The 20,717-nt window shown below is 32.3% G+C and overlaps 2 protein-coding genes across 2 annotated transcripts; one reads left to right on the top strand and one right to left on the bottom strand.

Moving 5' to 3' along the window:
• Positions 1-3,805, bottom strand: LOC113854904 (glucose-6-phosphate/phosphate translocator 2, chloroplastic-like). The gene is made up of 6 exons (XM_027486226.1): positions 3,667-3,805; positions 2,796-3,551; positions 2,131-2,356; positions 1,576-1,798; positions 977-1,190; positions 1-304 (listed from the first exon to the last, which is right to left on the bottom strand). Exons 2-6 carry the CDS (start codon positions 3,315-3,317, stop codon positions 293-295), a joined length of 1,197 nt encoding a protein of 398 aa, XP_027342027.1. The 5' UTR covers positions 3,318-3,551; positions 3,667-3,805; the 3' UTR covers positions 1-292.
• An 11,634-nt stretch (positions 3,806-15,439) lies between these two features.
• LOC113854242 (disease resistance protein SUMM2-like) lies at positions 15,440-19,786 on the top strand. The gene has a single exon (XM_027485144.1). The coding sequence runs from the start codon at positions 15,440-15,442 to the stop codon at positions 19,784-19,786; it is 4,347 nt and encodes a 1,448-aa protein (XP_027340945.1).
• Positions 19,787-20,717: the final 931 nt, after the last annotated feature.

Below are 20,717 nucleotides of genomic sequence, written 5' to 3'. Positions count from 1 at the left end.
TATAGCAATTCAAAGTTTTGTGTCATTATTCTCAGACCATATAAACAAAAATATTTATTTCAACTCATTGGCACTTAAGAAATTGAAAATTTTAAAAAGCCTAACTAATCATCTGTTTTATGATAATGTCTTCCTCAGCATTATTCATATTATTATCTACAGATGGACTAACAACCAGATCATCCTAGTCTTAACAAAAATCCACAAAAATCCAGCATTCCTTGTCCCTGGTTGAGCATGATGAACAGCAACAAACAAGTACTTAAAGGAATCTTGGTGCCCCACCCCCACTCTATTGTTTTGCCTGCAAAAATAGGTAGAACAAGAAATAAGAATAAGTATACTTGCCAAACAAAACATTTATCTTTAAAAAAAAAAAGCATAATCCAGTCTATATTCTACTTTGTTTCTAACCCTTGTTTTTCTATATTCTAATAGGAGCATCTATGGTACCTTGAAAGTAATTTCCATGTGGGTGGTCAACGTTGGTAACTCTAGAAGGTAAGCTAACCAATTTTGAAATTGACTTGGAAAAGGAATAAGAAAAGGTAGGTTCAATGTTTGAACCAAAAGGAGTTAGGTGGGAATTCAAAGTCAGGCTACCAATGAAACACCTAACTTCAGAATAGCATCAATCAGATGAGATGGCAAAGTCATGAGGCACATTGATACCCAACTCCACCCTATGTGCCACCTTTTCTCCATTGTAAACACTAACTAAATCAAAATTCTTCAGCACTTACACCCTTTTACAAAGATAATTATAAGTTCAAAATTCTATGGCACTTAGCACTCCAGACAAAAACACAGTGCCTTCAGAGGTTCTAGTTCACTCAAATCGATATATAACACTACATTGAGGTAGAAGTTTTGGATGTAAATAAAATTTTCTTTCAGTAGTAAATACTATGGCCAAAGTGTACAATTAACAATTACTGACATATCAAAGCTGAAAAAAATGAAGACTAGAAAATACCTGTGAATATAAGAAGGTTCCAAGGATAGCAATAGCAGCTCCAAGAGCATTGATGGGCTGAACTGGTGTGTGGAAGATAATAATTGAGGACACTATGACGGATATACGCTTCATGGTGTTTCCGATGCTGAATGTCAAGGGAGAGATCTCATCTAGAGACATGTATGACACCTGATTGTACAGATGATAGAATACACTCTGAGCTGCAACCCACCTGTTGTTGACAATCACCAGTCATACATTCAGTCATAATGTTCGGAAGTGCAGAAACTTTAAGAACCAGAAGATATAGAATGAGAAAAACAGACAACTCAAAATCAGAATGAGATCATTAATGTCACAGTACACTGCAATAAAGGTTTAATCATTAATTACATTAACATATTTTGGCATTTGTCAATCAGTCCATTGCTCCTCATATTATTTATTGGCTCTCAAGTCTCAAATTAAAAAAAGGACAAACAGAAAAGACTGAAGAATTTGACAATTGGCATAATTTTAACAGGTAACAAATGTTCTTCATGAAGGAGTGAAACGTGATAAAATTATAAAAAACACAATAGGGATAGCATTACAGTAAAAAGTCAACATGAAGTTACCATATGAATTGGGGTCCAATTTGAGAGAGGGCTGTTTGCCATCCAGCAGCCCACATCTGTGGTCCTTCTACAGCAATTGCAAAGGGTGTAAGTATTGCAAGAGACAAAATTGATAAACAAGCATAGTAATTCATTCCACTGACAGACTTTCCCTTCATGCCCTTCTTAGAAAAGATATTACGGAATACGAATGCCAAATTTGATATCATAGCCCCCATAAAACCTGGAAAAAAAGTCAATGAAATTAAAGCCAGGAGAGTGCAGAGAATTACTTGCAGCAAAATTATGAGAAATACATTATAGAACATCCTCTGATGGCACTTTTACACAAATAAATCATAAGTAAATCACCCTTGTGGTTGGTGGAACTCAAGCAAGAATTAACAACAGAGTGCACTAATTGCAGACAACAAAAGAAAAAGCGATCTAACCATAACTCAATAAATGATATACAAATTATCTTTTTTCAGGTTAAATTCAACATTCATGTGGATTCATCATCCTATCTTCAAAGCTAGAAAAGAACAAAATTTCTTCAAAGGACAAGTTCATTACCAGTCATGTTAAAATTGAGCTCTGTCACAGCAGCAAGTGCACACCCACCAATGATTGGAATTAAAGATAGATAGACTGGCACAGGGAAGGTCTCACCCAAAAGAAATCTTGAAACCAGAACACTGAAAGCAGGCTCACCACTCTTGATAATATGTGTAAACGACACTGCAACTTTTGACATACTAACCGTTGCCGCAACATGTCCTATTGTATGTGCAACAGCAACCTGAGGGAGAAACACCAAAGACTTAAGGTCACTATCCATTCAAAAAGATAAACAAACAGAGGAGAATGACCAAATTGATTAATAACTAACCAACAGATTGAAGGGTTTTATTTATTATTGGACGGATGCTAAAGTGAAAATGAAATTACTCTTTCAAAACTTGAAAATTGTCATAATTGATAAACCAAAATCTCAAAATTAAAGCTGTCCAATTCAGCTATTCAAGGTTAGAATGAACTAGACTAGATTTTCTCTACTTTGTTTTTTTCTGGAATCAACCAACATCAATATCCAGATATATGTCCAAAATTATTATAAAAGAAAAACATTTTTTCCAGAACAAAAAAACAATATGAGCAAACAAAACTAAGCTTTCACCCTCTCCCATCAATTTATTTCCCAGAAGAAACAAACAAAAGACAAATCAAAACTAACTTACAGGGAACAAAGACTTCCAAAACTCGAGATCAGTCTTAGGCGCCTCAGCTATCCTTGTGGCCCAAGAGACCAACATCATAAGAGACCCACATGCAAGTGAGAGAGTTGAGGTAAGCCAAGGGTAAGGGTAGGCATTCAAAACCTTCTTGTTATAAATATTGAACACCACATTCAGAGCCCACCAGGTTGCAAAATATATCCCAATTTTCACCTTCTTTGCAGCCTCTGATGGTGTGTTTGCAGCTTCAATTTCTGATCTATCTGCCTCATATGCTTCACACTTCATCAAATCATTCCTTCCATCATTCTTCACTGGCTCAAAATTTTTCACTGACCCAAAATTCCCAACACCAAGAGATGCAAGGTGCAGAGGCCTTTGCACTGAAACAAGAAATTTTTGAGCCTTAACTCTTGACAAAGAAGGCAAAAACAATCGTGCCTTAAGAGGGGTGGCATGTGTTCTCTTCAAAACAAGATCAGAACCACTGATCCCTACGCCAGGTTGTCTCAATGAAGAAATCATTGTAAAGGGTAGCAAAAAATCCAAACTTTCTGACCAAAATCTTAAAGGGTTGCTAAAAACCTCAGAAGAAACAAAACCAAAAATAAAATAAAATCAGAAACAACCCTTCTTGTGTCAGGGTAGTGAAATTAACTCTCACAATCCTGACCACTATTTATATACGAGAATGTGTCTCAGCCTCTGATCTCATGCCCCTCTGAGATCTTGAAAGGTTTATGTCACTCAAAGCAAATACTGCAAAACAATAATTATAATAAATTAATAAACAAATAATAGAGAGTTTTATCGTTGAAAATTCAAGACAAAACTCAATAACATAAAAGAAACAATAAAGGGAAGGGAATGATACCTTGGAATCTCGTATTGGAACAAATTTCAAATGATAACATTAATATTTATAGTCAAATAATGTTGGTGTTGGTTTTGGTTCCGTATAATTAATAGCAAGTTGGAGGCGCTGTATTGTGGGGTTCGGTGGCTGAAGCGTGATGGTGAGGGCAAGTGTTTCTGATTTCTATTGTGATTGATGATGGCTTTCAAATACACAACAAACTGTGTCTTCGAAATCTCAGTCTAAATTGAAAATCGAAAATTTCCAACAATAACAATTATCACGTGCTTGCTACCACCAAAACAAAATTTATCACGTGCTATCTTTCTCCTATCTTTTGCTTTTAAAACCAGATTTGTTGAGTCTTGCAGTTAATTTTTTTTTTATTAAATAAAATTTACGTGAAATTTATGAAATTAAAACGCTTTTTTTTTGCGCGTAAATTTATGAGTTTTGTTATATTTGATAACAACGAATGTGTTATTAATATTTTTAAATTTATTTATTAATCACATATATAATCAGTATACTTTTTGTATACTGCGTAATTATTTTTAAATTAATAATAAATATCTTATTATGTCATATCCAACACTTAAAATCACTTTGGTTTAAGATGATTTTTTCTTTTTATGATAAATAAGAAAAAAAAACTCGTATATTATTCATTAGAGCAATATTTTGTGAATGGGATTTAAATAAGAAATTGACTTTCCTTATTATAAGGAAGAAAACTTCTTCTCTTGATGAGTTTGTGTACTTTGAATCCAAAATTTATTTGATACTACATATGTTTCTTGCTTCAATTTTCTTGTAAGAATAGTGATAACTGATAATTAATCTTTCGAGTTATCATTAAAATATTTAATTATGATATAATAAGTATTTAAGATATGAAATTCTTTAGAGTAATCATATAGTTTAACAATTATAGAAATTATGTATACTATAAAATAACATAAAATTAAAATCACAAATTATTTTAAATAATGTACGTAATCACAAATTAATAGAAATTATAGTAAATATGAATTCTATAGGAAACGGGATAACAAAATCTTGCACAATTTAATTATGGATTTATTTTGATTTTGAATGGGTATATATCCTTAGGATGTGTTTCATCATGTTTAGTCAGATTCTTAGATTAGGGTATTCATCAACCGATCTAATTTAATGCAAATTGTAAAAATTAAGTGGAATAATTAAAAATTATCAAAATCAATTATTTATTAGATTAAATTGAATTTTGAATTCTACTTTAAAAACTGATTGAATCTACTCCAAATCGAACATATATATATATATATATATATATAATTAACATTTTACTTATATTTATAAAATAATATATATCAATAAAATTATAATACTTAAGTATTTCTTATAATTTAATTTTTAAATTTATACCATGTTATTATTTTTAGAAATACATTTTACTTTTTTATGAATATGTAAATATATTTTTAATAAAAAATATTATTTTATATCATATTTTTTATATAAATTATTATATATAAAATATTATTTTTTTAACAATAATAAAAAATGATAAAATAATATATTTATTGTTTTTAATTAAATTAGAAATAAAATTATAAAAATGATTTATCTAATTCAATACAAACTACTTTTGGTTGGATGAAATGTGGTTTATTTATTTATTTATTTTTAATCGATCCAAAGCAAATTTGATTATTATTTTAATGATTGGATTAAATGACTTTTTGTCTAAAATTAATCTAATCCAACCTGTGATTACCTTTATTTTAGACTATGCATGCCTTCATTTTATTTTAATTTTCACAATCTCAACTTTTCTTACCTAAATTTGAGTTAAAAAATTCTTCGTGTCTTTGCTTCTGGGTAAAAGGCTCATAAATTGAGTAAATAGCAAGCATTAATGGTCATGATGATAGTAGAATTCACCCAAAACACACAAGATAAACAAGTGGGGGACTTTAAACCAAACCTTGGAGTACTTGATTGAGACTAGGATCTTAGTCCTTTAAGAGTTCTTACCTAGGTGTATCTTGATTTTCTTTATTCGTTTTGATATTTTGAAACCCCTGCTCAAATGGTGTTGTCATTTGGTTTTTGTTCTTGAAAATGTGGTAGATTGATACTTTAGTGACTTCATGTTTATTTTTTGTACTTGATTAGCTGATTTTGGTCAATATGTTCTTTGGTTGATGATTCTGATTGTGGTAATTTAGTTTTTGGTAATTCATGCAGGTTCAGCTAAGGCAATGTTTTCACATGGCATTAAATGTAATGGTTGAAAACTTCATTGCCACTAAAACCCTAGAAAAGTGCTAATTAGTAACGTAAGGGTATTGATTAAGAAATTAAGATTAATATTTTTATTGAAAAACGTAAAAATGTACTTCTATAATATTTAGTGCATTTTAATATATAATTTTAAATTATTATTTATTAATTTATTAAATAGCCTTAACAGCACTAATTACTAATTAGCATGACCCAAAAACATAAAAAACTGCAAGTCTTTCACCTAGTATTACCTACATACGACGTTAATTTATAGTTGCTGATCCCCCATGCGACATAGCATTACTCTGAGTTAACTTAAAGAGAGGTGAAGTCTTCATCAATAATTAAGTCTCTGTCAAGAATAGCTCTTACATTTGTTCAGTGTCTTGCTTCATCAGCAATCTTCTTCATCCTAATTCATTAATTGCACTGCTTCATATCTGCAATGCATAACATTTGGCTGTTGTGTGATTGCATTTAAGGTGAAAGGGATAGAACCAGACATCATTTAGGAATCAAAGGAACATGTTGGGGGCGGAGCTGGGAATTTTAAAAGAGGGGCCAACTAATTAACATATATACTATTAAGTAAAATTAAAATTAAAATTAATTATCACTTAGAAATAAATATAATACACAAAATCTCTAACAAATTATAAGTCATCCAAGCATATTTAGGATCAACATAAACACTTACATATACATGAGCTATATACCTAATATATTTATTTTTTTAACTGTGGTCATCAGTGATGCTTCATGGTATAAAAATCATCAATTATCACATCTAAACTAAACTTTGTAGTAATATTCTTTTCCATGTAACAACCATGTAATCTTCAAGAAAATTATCTTCCATCTTATTCGGAAGCTTTGTTTTAATAATTTTTATAGCAAAAAATGTATGTTTTATTGTTGCTGTAGATAATTCATATGCCAATTGGATCATCTCTTGCTCATAAAAATCTAAAGAATAAAAATTGCATGATTATTGAGTGTTAACATTGCATAATCATTAGTTAAAAGGCTATTAAAATTGTATAATCATTAAGCGTTAATATAAATTGTATCAGTGATTGATAATCATAAAAAGATCAGAGTTACAATTAGGTTAAAAGTGAACATAATAAAGTGTAAGAGGTGATACTTATATGTCCTAAATTCCTTTCCAACAGTCTAATCAAAAGTGCATTGCTTTATTAATTTGAATTGTTTGTTTTACTCTTAGTTTAACTATCACAAATCTTTTAAGTTCAAATAATTAAATTATGACTTTCTTGATAATTAGAAATAATCATTTTAGAACGATATTACTTTTCGATGGGTACACTTGTTCACGAACAAGTAACTCGTAACTTATCATTCTTTATGTTCTCTCTTTGGTTGTCTTCCTCCACTCTTCTTCTAGTGGGTGTCTTTGTGGTCCTCTGTGACACCCTTACTTTTATTTTTGAAAAAAATGAGAATTTTGGTACAACGATTCTCGTTCAAGTGAGATAAATTTTGTTCAAGAGAAAAAGATTTTTTTGAACCAAGCTCTCTAGAGCTCTATTACTGTAGCGAGAATAAGATAGTGGAATCAAGCTTTTTCTAGAATCTTCTGTTGTAGCTAGAATGATAGATAGTAGAAGAAAAAAACATTTTCTGATGATATTGAAGGTAATTATTTAAGGGAGTTATGTTGAGAAACTTTATTTTTTTTTTCCGTCAAAACACCTCTCCCTCTCCCTCTCCATTCCTTTCGTTCTCTTCTTCTCCCTTCTCTGAAAATAGTTCCTCTAAACTTGAATCATCTTGGATCTGAGCTCTCACTTCTATTTCACTCGAATATAAGTAAGTTTCTAGAGCTCAGCTTTTGAATCTCGTTATTGTCAAATGCAAATGAACTGTTCACTCATTAATGCACTCGTGGAATAGCGGAAGCTTGAAACACACATTTTACTTAATTTTTGGAGAATGCACAATTACATTGCAAGATGTTTATATGTTACTTGAAATTAAGAAAAATGGTGTAGCAGTGATTGGTTCTACAAATCCTTTTACTATTGTAGCACAGGAAATGTGTGATAATTTAATAGATTATCGTGGATATCACAACACCTTGGTTGGCTTTCTTGTAATTCAGACGTTAGGTTACAACAACATGCTCGTGGGTATATTCTTTGCTTGCTTGGACATGTTTTGGTGCCGAATAAAAGTAATGTAGTGGTGCATTCAAAATTCTTGCTGTTGTTGACCGATGTGAATCAAATTGGGAATTACAGTTGGGGATCAGCATGCTTGGCCTCTCTGTATAGTGGGTTGGATTGTGCTTCTAGATATGATGCCAAAGAAATATGTGGGTGCTTGATACTAGTGTAGGTGTGGGCATGGCATCGCCTCCCATGGCTAGCTCTAATCCCGGGTTCACCAATAGTATTTCCGCTTGCTCTGAGATGGAGATGTATGCGCTATCTAACGAATACACCATTTAAGAATCTTCAAAATATTAGATTAGCATTGGATCAAATGGGTGTTAATAAGGTAAACAATTTAACTAATTGTTATTAATATGTTACATGATGATATGAGTGTCAAACCTTTTTATAACGTGTGTTAAAAGAAATTAACAGTTTTTTTGCAATTTTTGTGGACACCATATATGGATGAAATTGATGCAGTCACTCCAGATGACACATGGGATGAACAAAAAGTGTGGTCTACTGTCTCTCCTCTTATATGTTTTGAAGTTATAGAGTGGCATGCAACTGACCGTGTCATGCATCAATTTGGATATGCTCAGCCTATTCCTCTCCCAACAACTTGAAGGAGTCCATAACAGAGACCTACGTAGAGTAAGAGAACCAAAGGATTGGACAATCATTCATCATGATTGGGTGACAATATGGGAGTATCGACATCAACGTATTTTAGAAGGAGTCCAAGCTCATAATTTCTATCCTTCTAATGAATATTGGGCATGATACACATTGTAGGCACTGGATTGGCTATGGTTATCCCCACAGTTGCCTCTAGAGCCGTCATTGTCTGAGCATGAGGAGATTCCTATGAATGCACCACCTATCCAGCCACAAGACATTCCATCAAGTTCTATACAACCAAATCAAGAGTTTTATTTGTCACCTAAAATGAATGTGTGACAACATTTTTAATGGGATGAACAATCACCACAACCATAATCACCACAATCACAACCACAACAAAGAGGTACGTCTATTGGTAAGACAGATGTTCATGGTGGTCGATCAACCAGGCAGGAACGAGGTCGAAGATTTGTTGATTGTGATAGTATCAGTGGAACTTCTTCTAGATTTATTCCAACATATGATTTTGTGGTGGATACACCCTCACCTTCACAGAGGAATGCGACTCCAAACTTTGACTTAAATGAATAAGCTACCATGGAAGATGTTTCTGTGCATGACGAGAATGTCTATTGACCAGCACCGATGTTTGATGGTCTACCTGTGCAATGGTCTATGCCAATTGGGTCGTGGGATTTCACGCCTCAAGATTACACAGATATCTAACAATCGAAAAATGTATCGCAGCCTAACCCTATAATAAATAGGAATGCAACAAATGAGGAAAGGAGGATGTCACTCAACAGTTAGGACGAGATGCAACTCAACCAGTATAGTAATTTTTGTATTACTAATGATTTTATGTATTTCTGTTTTTTTTTATTATTTGTTTCACCAATTATTTACTTATAATTATTTATAAGTAATTAATACATAAACTACTACATATTAATATAAAAGGCAACAACATATTAATATAAAATATGACAAATTAATACAAAAATTACCACATATTAATAAAAACACAACAACAATGATGTTAACAAACAACAACAGCCACAAGAAATAAAGCATAACAACTCCACATGATGAACTGGGGCCAGCAACATTGGGACAACGACTATGACTATGGTTTTCTCCTCAACAAAGACTACAGCGTGGTGGGCGCCTCATTTGTCGCATATCCATTTTATTCAAAAAAATGAGTTGATTTTGGAGGGCCTTTCGAAGTACTCTTTAAAGCGGGGTTAGGACAGAGCTTGGGACCTCGATATTTGTGCTACCTAGATTCATTTCCGATAACCCTAAATTCCTTCTTGTATACATTGCATACTTCATTGATTATATAGACTTTATTCACATAAGCATGTCAATCAATGTTTTGATTACAATAGGCAGCAATCACGTGGCGACATGAATATCTATCGATTTGCAAGTTTCCACAATCACAATAATTTTGTCTAAGTGTTTGATAAATGCTGCACATGAAAAGTCTCATTGCGTCTATCAAAATGAGTCACATAAAGGTTTCTTAAGCAATGCTCGTTTGATTGAAGACGACTTGTTATATTTTCTGATAACAAATGTCCAACATTCTTACATGCATAAGCCTTGCTACTTTTACGTGCAAATAATTGTGCTAATCTAAAGTAAGTGGCTCTTATAAGTGCTGTAATAGGCAAGTTACGGGCACATTTTAAAACATAATTAATGCATTTCACAAGATTTGTCGTCATATGACCCCATCGATGGCCACCGTTAAATGCTAAAACCCATCGATGTCCACGCTCCTGTATTCGCTCATAATGAATATTAAATTCATGCTCCGTTCTTGAGTAACCTGTAAATAACAAATTATTTCTTGCATCAGCTTAAACAATGTCATGTAAGAGTATATTAATAACATTATTTTAAATATGAAACTCAGGTTTATTACCCATACGAACACAAGTTTATGCAAATTGAGAGCCTTGAATCTTTGTAAGAAATTTGCAGCTATGTGCCTAATACAATACATATGGAATGCTCTTGGAGGTTTCCACCGGCCATTACTTCTTTTTATTGCTGCTATAATTGACTCGTGACGATAAGAAATCAGGCCAACATCATCTTTAGTTACAACATATTTTCGTAAATTTTCAAGAAAAAAACTCCAAACATTTGTTGTCTCACCCTCAACAACAACAAATGCAATTGGCAATATATTCTGATTTCCATCTTGTGCAATAGTAACTAGTAGAACTCCTTTATATTTGTCATATAAATGTGTCCCATCGACCTGCACAACTGGCTTGCAATGGCGAAATGCTCTAATGCATGGACCAAAACTCTAAAACACTTGACGAAATATTTAAATATTAGGAATCAATTCATCATTGCGATAAGCCTGTGCAACATCTAATTTCACAACCGAACCTAGAACAACATCGCACATTACTATGCACCATTGGGGCAAAGTTTCAAATGACACTTGCCACTGAGCAAATACTTTTTTGATTGCCTTTTGTTTAGCCAACCATGCTTTCCGATAACTTATTATGTACCCAAATCGAGACTGAATTTCTCCAATCACTACTTTAATTTTAAAAGAAGGATCAGATTCTATCATTAGCTTTATACATCCTACAATTGTGTTTGTATCCAACTTTCTATGATCTTGAGAAATGATTCCAATAGTACAAGTCTATGGACTGTTATATTTTTGAATTTCTCAAAAATACTCGTTTTTCCTGAAACTAGCTCAAAGAAGCCACATACAATCTAAGTCATACCTTACACATTTGAAATAAATGTATTTGGTTCTGACTCGAACACTTTGTAGTCCACTCCTTTGGATATACTGTAATGCTTTACTGTTTGAATAACAACTTCTTTGTCACTAATTTCCTTCCAACATATAATTTACCATCTATCTCAGTGTTACCTACCAATATCGAATATAAACTAATTAATAAAACTATAATTAATTTCACTGATATATTTATAAAATACACATACCTAAATTTGCATACTCTGGAAACTCAGAGAAACATTCATAACATTAACATCTAAATCACGCATGAATAGTGGTTCTCCATATGGATGTAGACCAACCAGATAAGGCTCCTCCTCCTCATTATCATCATCATCAGAATCATGGCTTTCCTCGCTTCCATGTTCACATTTAAAATCGTTGTCATCACTTTCACTATTGTTTTGTTCCCATTGTATCTCTGTGTGTAGCATGGTCCCTGCATATTCTTCTTTAACCGCATTATTTTTGAAAATAATATACAACTCAATGGTACCACTTAGAGGATAACGTTGCTCATGTATCTGAAACATTTGTTGAACATCATCATCATTCATTATAGAAATTGTATGATATTGCATAAAACTGTCAAATATCGATACTGGACATTGATACATAAACACTTTATACTATTTTCAGAAACGGAGCTTCAATATATTGACTGAGTCAATACTTTAAATCTTCAAATGATATGATTTATGGAATATATATACATGTTGGCTTCTCACATGTAAAAATCACACCGTCACTAGTATTTGGTATAATCTTACCATTAAAATAGACAACAATGGCAACACTCATTTTTTCCTTCTACAAATACCCAAAATTCTCAGACACTAGGAAGAGATATGTATGCAATCACAAATGGCTGAAGACTAGCAAAAGTTCTGTATTTATAGACTCATCACTTAAAAATCGCAAGTTGCGATTTTTTTACTGTTTTTAAACTATTATCCTTGGTCAAATGTCGCCATGGGCGAGTTTAGAGTAATATTTATATTTTCTTTTGTGGTCAAATATTGCCATTTGCAATTTTAAGATTTCTTTTAATTTAATTCAGTAAAAACCTGCATGTTGCGACTTTTGTAATTACACTTTTACTTTTTATAACTCGCAAGTTGCGATTTTTACATTTGATAACATGAAATTCTGTTTACTTGACATATAAAACGCTAGTTGTGATTTTTATAAAAAATCATATTCAGGTAATATTGCCAAATTTACCATATTCTCATAATTTGGTTTTAAAATAACCATAATTAAAAAAATGACCCTAAATCTAAAATAAATAATATATCGAATTAGTGTAAAAATATAGTAAAAAGTTAATACTTATTATAGCATTATAATTTACTGTGATCTAAAACATATCTGCTATAGTTCAAAAGAAAATTTAAATTATTTTAAAATAAAAAATACCTGCTAGTTGTAAAAAAAATTATTTGTTCATAAATAAAATTAGCAAGTTTCTCAGGTGTTGTATGTTTTTATTTTTATTTTAAATATTAAATATTAAAGTGACTAGTAAATGTTTTTATTATTAATGAATATTTCATTAACTAAAACTAAATTACAGAGATAAAACTTTTAAAATTAAAAAATATTTTATGAAAATATAATATTGAATCAAGACATATTATCTTTATTATTATTACATGTTAAAATTTAAATTTTACAAATTAAATTCAAAACAAGATTGATTAAGACAATAATAATTTTAAATTTTAATTTATCTAAAAAAAAATTCAATTTTCAGTTTTGTGTTGTTGTTGCCACTCTTAAAAAAGATATTCACATTGATAGAATTTACGGAATTTAAAACCTAAATTAATTTAGAATTAAATTAAGAAATATTTTTTTAAAATAATAAAAATAAAATTAAATTCTCAATGATAAAAATAAAAAATGTGATTTAATAAGGATAAAAAATTCTTAAAAATAAGAATGAGGGTATATTGTAGAAATAAATTATCTCATTAAAATGAATTGAATTGGGTACAATGATAATAATATATTTGAAATTAGAAAAACTTCTAATTAATTTATTACTTGATTCTATTTGATAATTTGTTTTAATGTATGAAAATTTTATTACTTCTAATATTCTGATTTAAACCATATTATTATTCTGATAAAGTTCTTCTTGTATCTCTCTTCCAAGGCTTTTAATTTTAAATTTATTTGAAAGCGTTCTGATTATTAAAAATGTCTTACTTTCATATACATCTTCTTGTGTGAAACTGAATAAGAGACCAAATATTCCACAACAACCGTGTTGTTTTTTTTTCCACCATTTTTTGGTGCCGTGGAAAAGAATGAAACACAGCCAAAAGAATAAAACCGTGTGATTTGATGCAATTTAAATATTTGATGTGTAATTTTATTTTACTAAGGTAAATACTAATAAGTGTCTAAAGACGTCAGTTAAAAAATAAAAAATATTATTAATATGTTTTTTAAATATAATTTTTATTAATAAAATAATTTACTTATTGCTTAACCAACATTATTAATAATACTCTTTACCTAATTCATTTGATTAGACAAAGTAAGAATATTTTGAGGACCCACCATCAATGCCCCTATCAACACTCTCAGTTAAGTTAGGAGAGGTCAAGTCTTGGTCAACAATTGCAATCCCTCACAAAAAGTCTCTGTCAACTGATAAGAGAATCTTTGTCAGTAATTACTACTCCTCTTCAATCTGCAATCTGTAGCTTGTTCAAAGAATTTTGGTTCATTAGTAATCTTCTTCATCCAAGGTTTGTTTCAAACTCATTCATTCATTGCACTGCTTCATATATATAATAGATAGTATTTATTTGAGTATTGTATGATATATTAAGGTGAAAGACAGGACCAAAGACATCATTGTGATTCAAAGGTACATGTTTTTTTTTTTTTTAAAAAATAAAAAAACTTTCTTGGACTCTGATTTTGCTAATTACTTATGTGTGTGTTTCTGGGAAATCAAAGGGAACATGCATTATCATATTTTCCTCGCTAGAGTATAATTTAAAAGAGAAAAAAAAATCAGAAACTTGGTTAAGCTTATGAAAGGAAGTTTTATTTCCTAAAAAAGGAAGAAAAATTATGGTAACCTCTTGAAATTAGTTTATTTGCTACATTTTTCCATTCTTTTGGTAGAGTTTCTTCCAGTTTGATACAATAGTTTATATATATATATATATATATCCAAAAGTCAGTTTGAGCTCCCGGGAACCCTAGTTCAAAAGTTACTCTGTTAGTTTTATATTATCGCTTGAGATCATTGTATTGAATTTTCCCCTTTGGCAAAATTTTAACCATGTCATATTGTGTTTTAATATGTAAAGAATTTCTTTTTTTGTGATGTATATGTTTAGTGCAAGTTTGATTTAATTTATTTTACAGTAATAATCTCTTTCTGTCTTTTAACTTCATGAGAGAATTAAAAAAATTACTTCCTAAAAAAGTAGTAAGCGAACATGAACTTGATATTCTTATATTGTGTGAGAAACTACACAATCATTAAATAAGGATCAAGATTTTCTGCAATTACCATCTATTGACTTTGTTCTGTTTTGCTAGAACTGATTTGCCAAAAAGTTTAAATAGCAAACATCACTTTATTTAAGCTATGAAAAGAAAGATTGCTATATGCTGGAAGTAATCTCCAAACTACTATAGATTAGTAGGTGTTGCTAGTTTTCTCTAGTGTTTGAGATCATAGTTTTCTTGTTTTTCCCAAACTGATATAAATCATTATTTTAGTATAAAAGAACACTATATAATCACTAGAGTGCAATTGCATAAGAAAACTTGTACATTCACACACTGTCAGGTTCTCAATATAAACCTGTGAAAAGTGAAAAATAGAATTTATAGATATATACACAAGGTTCAAAAAAATTAACCATAAGAGTTTTTTAGTTTCAGGAAGATGGCCGAAATTGGTACTGCTGTGGCATCAACAATAATAGAGCGTGTGGTGGATGCAATTATAGTTTGTGCACGTTATATATTCCGTTTCAATAAATTTGTTATTGAACTTAGAAAATCAAAGAGAACACTTGAAAAAGTATTAGACCACATGAAAGAACGTGCTAAAGATGCTGCTATAAATGCTGAGAAGATTGTGCAACCAGTTGAAGAGTGGCTGAGTGATGTGGAGAAGGCTCTGGAAGATGCACAGAAGCTGGAAGAAAAGGTGGAAGATAGCCAAAGCTGTTTGAATTTGACACTGCAATATTCCCTAGCAAAAGAGGTGATATGCATGACACAGCAAATGAACATGCTCAACATCAACAACAAATTTGAGCCATTTTCACAACCCATTGAACTCTCAAGCATGGATTATTTCTTTCCTAAAGACTTCGTGTCGTTGGATTCTAGGAAGCCGGTTCATGAAAAGCTATTGAAGGCAATCCAAGATGACAGGAACATTGTGATTGGAGTGCTTGGCATGGAAGGTTCAGGTAAAAGCACATTAGCAAGAGTGGTAGGAAAGCAAGTTGAGGAGTCAAAGCTTTTTGACAAGGTGGTTATGACAGTTGTGTCTCAAGATGTCAAAGTTAGAGATATTCAAGGTCAAATAGCTGATCACTTGAGTTTCTCATTGATGGAAGAGACAGAACTTGGCAGGGCACTCCGGTTGTCTCACAGGTTAAAGACTGAGAAGATTCTTATCATTTTGGATGATGTAAGGGAGAAGCTGGACTTGGAGGCTATTGGAATTCCATTTAATGAGAATGACAAGAGATGTTGCATCCTCCTCACAACGCGCAACCAAGAAGTTTGCACTTCAATGAATTGCCAAAGCATGATTGAACTGTCTGTGTTAAGTGAAGATGAAGGTTGGACTTTGTTCAAGCAGCGTGCACAAATAGACGATGATTCCTCAGAAGACTTGAGAGAGGTAGCAATTAGAGTCTTCAACAAATGTCAAGGAGTGCTTGTTGCAATTCTGACAGTGGCAAGCACTTTAAAAGGAAAGTCTCTTTTGACTTGGGAATTGGCATTGTCAAGACTAGAAACTTGCCAATCAATTGATGTTCGAGAGAGCTTGACAAGTACCTATGAATGCAATGAGTTGGAGGAAATAATTTGTTTGGATTCAAAGGAAGCTGGAGGAATGAGATACCTATATGCTCCTTCCCTACCAGTTTTCCCCAAACTAAGGAAGATCTTAATCAAAGGATGCTACAAACTGAGAAAAATCTTCTTCCCAAGAATTGTTTCAAGCCTACCAGAGTTGAAAGAGTTATCAGTACATGACTGCAATGAATTGCTGGGAATTATTTCTTCAAATTCTTCAAACGAAGCAACACAATTCCAAAATTTATCTTTTCCATCCCAACAAGTTTCTTTCCCCAAACTGGAGGTGATTGAGATCCAAAGTTGCAACAAACTAAAAACAATATTCTTTGCAACCACTGTTTCAAGCTTGCCAGAGTTGAAAGAGTTGTCTATAAGCAATTGTAACAACTTGGAGGAAATAATTTCTTCAAATTCAGTGGAAACAACACAATTAAGAAATGTAACTTCTCCTTTCCAAGAAATTTGCCCCAAACTATGGAGGATTAGCATTGAGAATTGCAACAAATTGAAAACATTCTTCTCTGTGGCCATTGTTACGAGCCTGCCAGAGTTACAACAACTAGTTGTAAAGGATTGTGACAAGTGGGAGGAAATAGTTTTCATAGATTCAAATCAAGCCGGACAATTTAGAAACCGAGATCCTCTTTACCAACAAGACTGTTTCCTCAAACTAAGAAGTGTCCAGATTGAAAGATGTCATGCGTTGAAAACAATCTTCTCCACAACCATTGTTACATGCTTACCAGAGTTGATTGAACTGATTTTAAAGGACTGCAATGAATGGATGGAAATAATTTCTGGAGATTTAGAGGAATCAAAACAATTTGGAAACCCCTCTGTCCATGCCAAAGAAGTTTGTTTCCCCAAACTACAGAGGATTGAGATTGAAAGTTGCAGAAGGTTGAAGACAATCTTTTCTACAGCCCTTGTTACTATCCTTCCAGAGTTGGAACAATTAGTTGTAAAGGATTGCAATGAATTGGAGGGAATAATTTATTTTGATTCAGAGGAAGCAAGACAACTTAGAAACCTATCTGCTTCATCACAAAAAATTTGTTTTCCTAAATTAAGAAAAATTGAGATCTTAAAATGTAACAAATTGAAGGCAATCTTCTCTACAACCATTGTTAGAAGCCTTCCAGAGTTGGAGCAACTCCTTTTAATGGAATGCAATGAATTGGAGGAAGCAATTTCTTTAGATTCAGATGAAGCTGGACAACTTAAGAACTTGTCCGTTCCTTCCCAACAAGTTTGTTTTCCAAAATTAGGATCTATTAGGATTGAAAAATGCTCCAAATTTAAAAGAATCTTCTCCATGACCATTGTTAAAATCCTACCGGAGCTAAAACAATTGGTTGTAAAGGACTGCAATGAATGGAAGGAAATAATTTCCATAGATTTAGAGGAAGCAAGAGAACTTAGAAACATATCTTCTCCTTTGTGTCAAGTTTGTTTCCCCAAACTGAGGACAGTTGAGATTGAAGGCTGCAACAAATTGAAAGCAATATTTTCTGCTACCATTGTTACAATACTGCCGAGGTTGGAGCTACTGTTTGTAAAGGACTGCAGTGAATGGGAGGAAATAATTTCCGTAGATTCAGAGGAAGAAGAACAACTTAGAAACCAATCGTCTCCTTTCCAACAAGTTTGTTTTCCAAGATTGAGGACTATCAATATCCAAAAATGCAACAAATTGAAAGCAATCTTCGCTGCAACCATTGTTACGAAACTACCAATGTTGGAGTATTTGACTGTGAAGGATTGCAATGAATGGGCGGAAATAATTTCTTTAGGTTCAGTGGAAGCAAGACAACATAGAAACCTGTATTCTCCTTATCAACAAGTTTGTTTCCCTGTACTGTTTACAATTGAGATTGAAAGATGCAACAAATTGAAAACAATTTTCCATGCTGCCATTGTTACAAGCCTACCAGAGTTGGTAGAACTGTCTGTAGAAGACTGCAGTGAATGGGAAGAAATAATTTGTTCAGATTCAGAGGAAGCAACACAACAAAGAACCCTATTTGCATCTTCCCAACAAGTTTGTTTCCCCAAACTGCGAAGTATTTCTATCGAAAAATGCAACAAACTGAAAACAATATTTAATGCTGCAGTTGTTTCTAGCCTACCAGAGTTAGAAAGTCTAATCATAAGGAACTGCGATGAATGGGAGGAAATAATTTCTTTAGATTCAAGGGAAGCAAGACAGAATGAAAACGTCTTTGCTACTTTCCAAAACATTTGTTTCCCCAAGCTACATAGATTTTGGGTTGCAGGATGCAACAAATTGAAAACTATCTTCTCTGTGTCCATTATTTCAAGCCTACCAAACTTGGAATCCTTGTCTGTAGCTGACTGTGACAATTTGAAAGCCTTAATTTCTCCATACTCAGTGAAAGAAGAACAAATGAGAAACAAATTAGCTCCTCCTCATCAAGTTAGTTTCCTCAAACTGGAAAGTATCTGGATTCAAAGTTGCAAGAAATTGACAACAATTTTCTTCACAACCACTATTTCATATATGCCAAAGTTAAAACACCTGTGTGTATTTGACTGCAATGAACTGGAGGATATAATTTGTTCAGATTCTATGGAGGAAAAACCACTTAGAAACCTATCAACTCCTTCCCAACAAGTTTATTTCCCCAAACTAACAAGAATAGATATTGAAAGATGCAACAAATTGAAAACAATCTTCTCCTCGACCATTGTTGGAAACCTGCCAGAGCTGGGAAGACTCTATGTAAGTGGTTGCAATGCATTGGAAGAAATATTTTCTTTAGATTCAGTGGAAACAGGACAAGTTGAAAAGATATCTGCATCCTCCCAACAAGTTTGTTTCCCTAAACTCAGCAGCATTAGTATCCTAATATGCAACAAATTGAAATGCATTTTCCCTTATACCATGGCTTTTCATTGTCCTTCACTGGACTCACTATACATACAATCATGCTCTCAAGTTGAGCACATTGTTAATTTTGAACCTAAAGCTACAACTGAAGGAGTTTCAGGGATGGTTGTTGATCATGATCATGGAGAGCATTTATTGTTTCCAAATCTGCATTGGCTAGGAGTCAGGAAGTTGCCAACTCTCACTGGAACTTTTCCTTGGTATAATGATGAATCCCAATATCGTCATTTGACCATAGAAGATTGCCCCAAGTATTTGTGGTATTCAGTTTCTACTTAGTCTGCCTCACCATATAGGTACATAACTATTACTACTACATTTTTACCTGGTGTTAGTTTAAAATGGCATTCATCAATTTAATTGGTGAAATATTTAGCGAATACCGATTTCTGCGATTTCTCGTTTTCAAATTTTCATTTATCCAGTCAATGATTATAGTTACAGGAAAAATTGATCATCATTAGAAATCAAGTTTGAGACTAATTCAAATTAATTCCAAGTTATGAATGATTTTGGTAATGAACATCTTAACCCAAATATTTAAGTTGTAAATGGTTTCTAAATTAAATTAGATTAAATAGTAAGCTTTGGAGTTCAATCTTTTTCCTTGATATTTAAAGGAGAAAGTCAGCATGTAAAGAATTTTCTTTTTCTTTTCTTCTTTTTTGACTGATAAAAGAATCCATTCAATTCATGTAGGCTTTGACAAGAATAGAAGTATTGGGGCAGTGGCTGCAGTGTGTAGAGACACATCATGTCAGTAGCTAAGAAGGGAAGGTAGATGGTAACATGGTCTCCATTGATTCCAAAAGCTCTTGCTTTCAGAGAGGTTCTTGGTGTCTTAGTTCCTTTGTAGTGGTCACTCCTTTTCCTCTACAGTTCCCTTCATAAGCAACGTACAAGGGTGTCGTCAACTATTGTTGTAATCATGAAGTTGATATCTTGTGCTGAATAGAAGCTTGCTTTGTAAAGGCAGAAGAAAGGCATTGGTGTGATCTCTTGAGCTATATTATATTTATATGTAATGGACCTTCAGTTGAATTTTTATAGAACTGGCATGTAAAAGTTGAGTCCGTTCTCTTTTTTAAATGGCTTGATTTCAATATTTGAATAATATATGCACTCCTTTAAATTTTAAAGAAATTAATTAAGAAGTGAAAGTGTTTAAATTAAAAAAAAATTGTGATGAATTCATTTCCTCTTTTTCTTG

This window comes from Abrus precatorius, unplaced genomic scaffold, assembly GCF_003935025.1.
Source record: "Abrus precatorius isolate BTA unplaced genomic scaffold, Abrus_2018 Scaffold11, whole genome shotgun sequence".
Taxonomy (NCBI): domain Eukaryota; kingdom Viridiplantae; phylum Streptophyta; class Magnoliopsida; order Fabales; family Fabaceae; genus Abrus; species Abrus precatorius.
This window is presented reverse-complemented; position numbering and strand designations above follow the sequence as displayed.

Bases quoted from the DNA above. Each gene is read 5' to 3' on its own strand.
- LOC113854904 (XM_027486226.1), bottom strand. From the start codon at position 3,317: ATGATTTCTTCATTGAGACAACCTGGCGTAGGGATCAGTGGTTCTGAT. The intron at 1,799-2,130 runs GTAATGAACTTG...CTTTTTTTCCAG, and splicing joins GCTCAATTTTAACATGACTG to GTTTTATGGGGGCTATGATA. The intron at 1,191-1,575 runs GTAACTTCATGT...TGTCAACAACAG, and splicing joins ATTGGACCCCAATTCATATG to GTGGGTTGCAGCTCAGAGTG.
- LOC113854242 (XM_027485144.1), top strand. From the start codon at position 15,440: ATGGCCGAAATTGGTACTGCTGTGGCATCAACAATAATAGAGCGTGTG.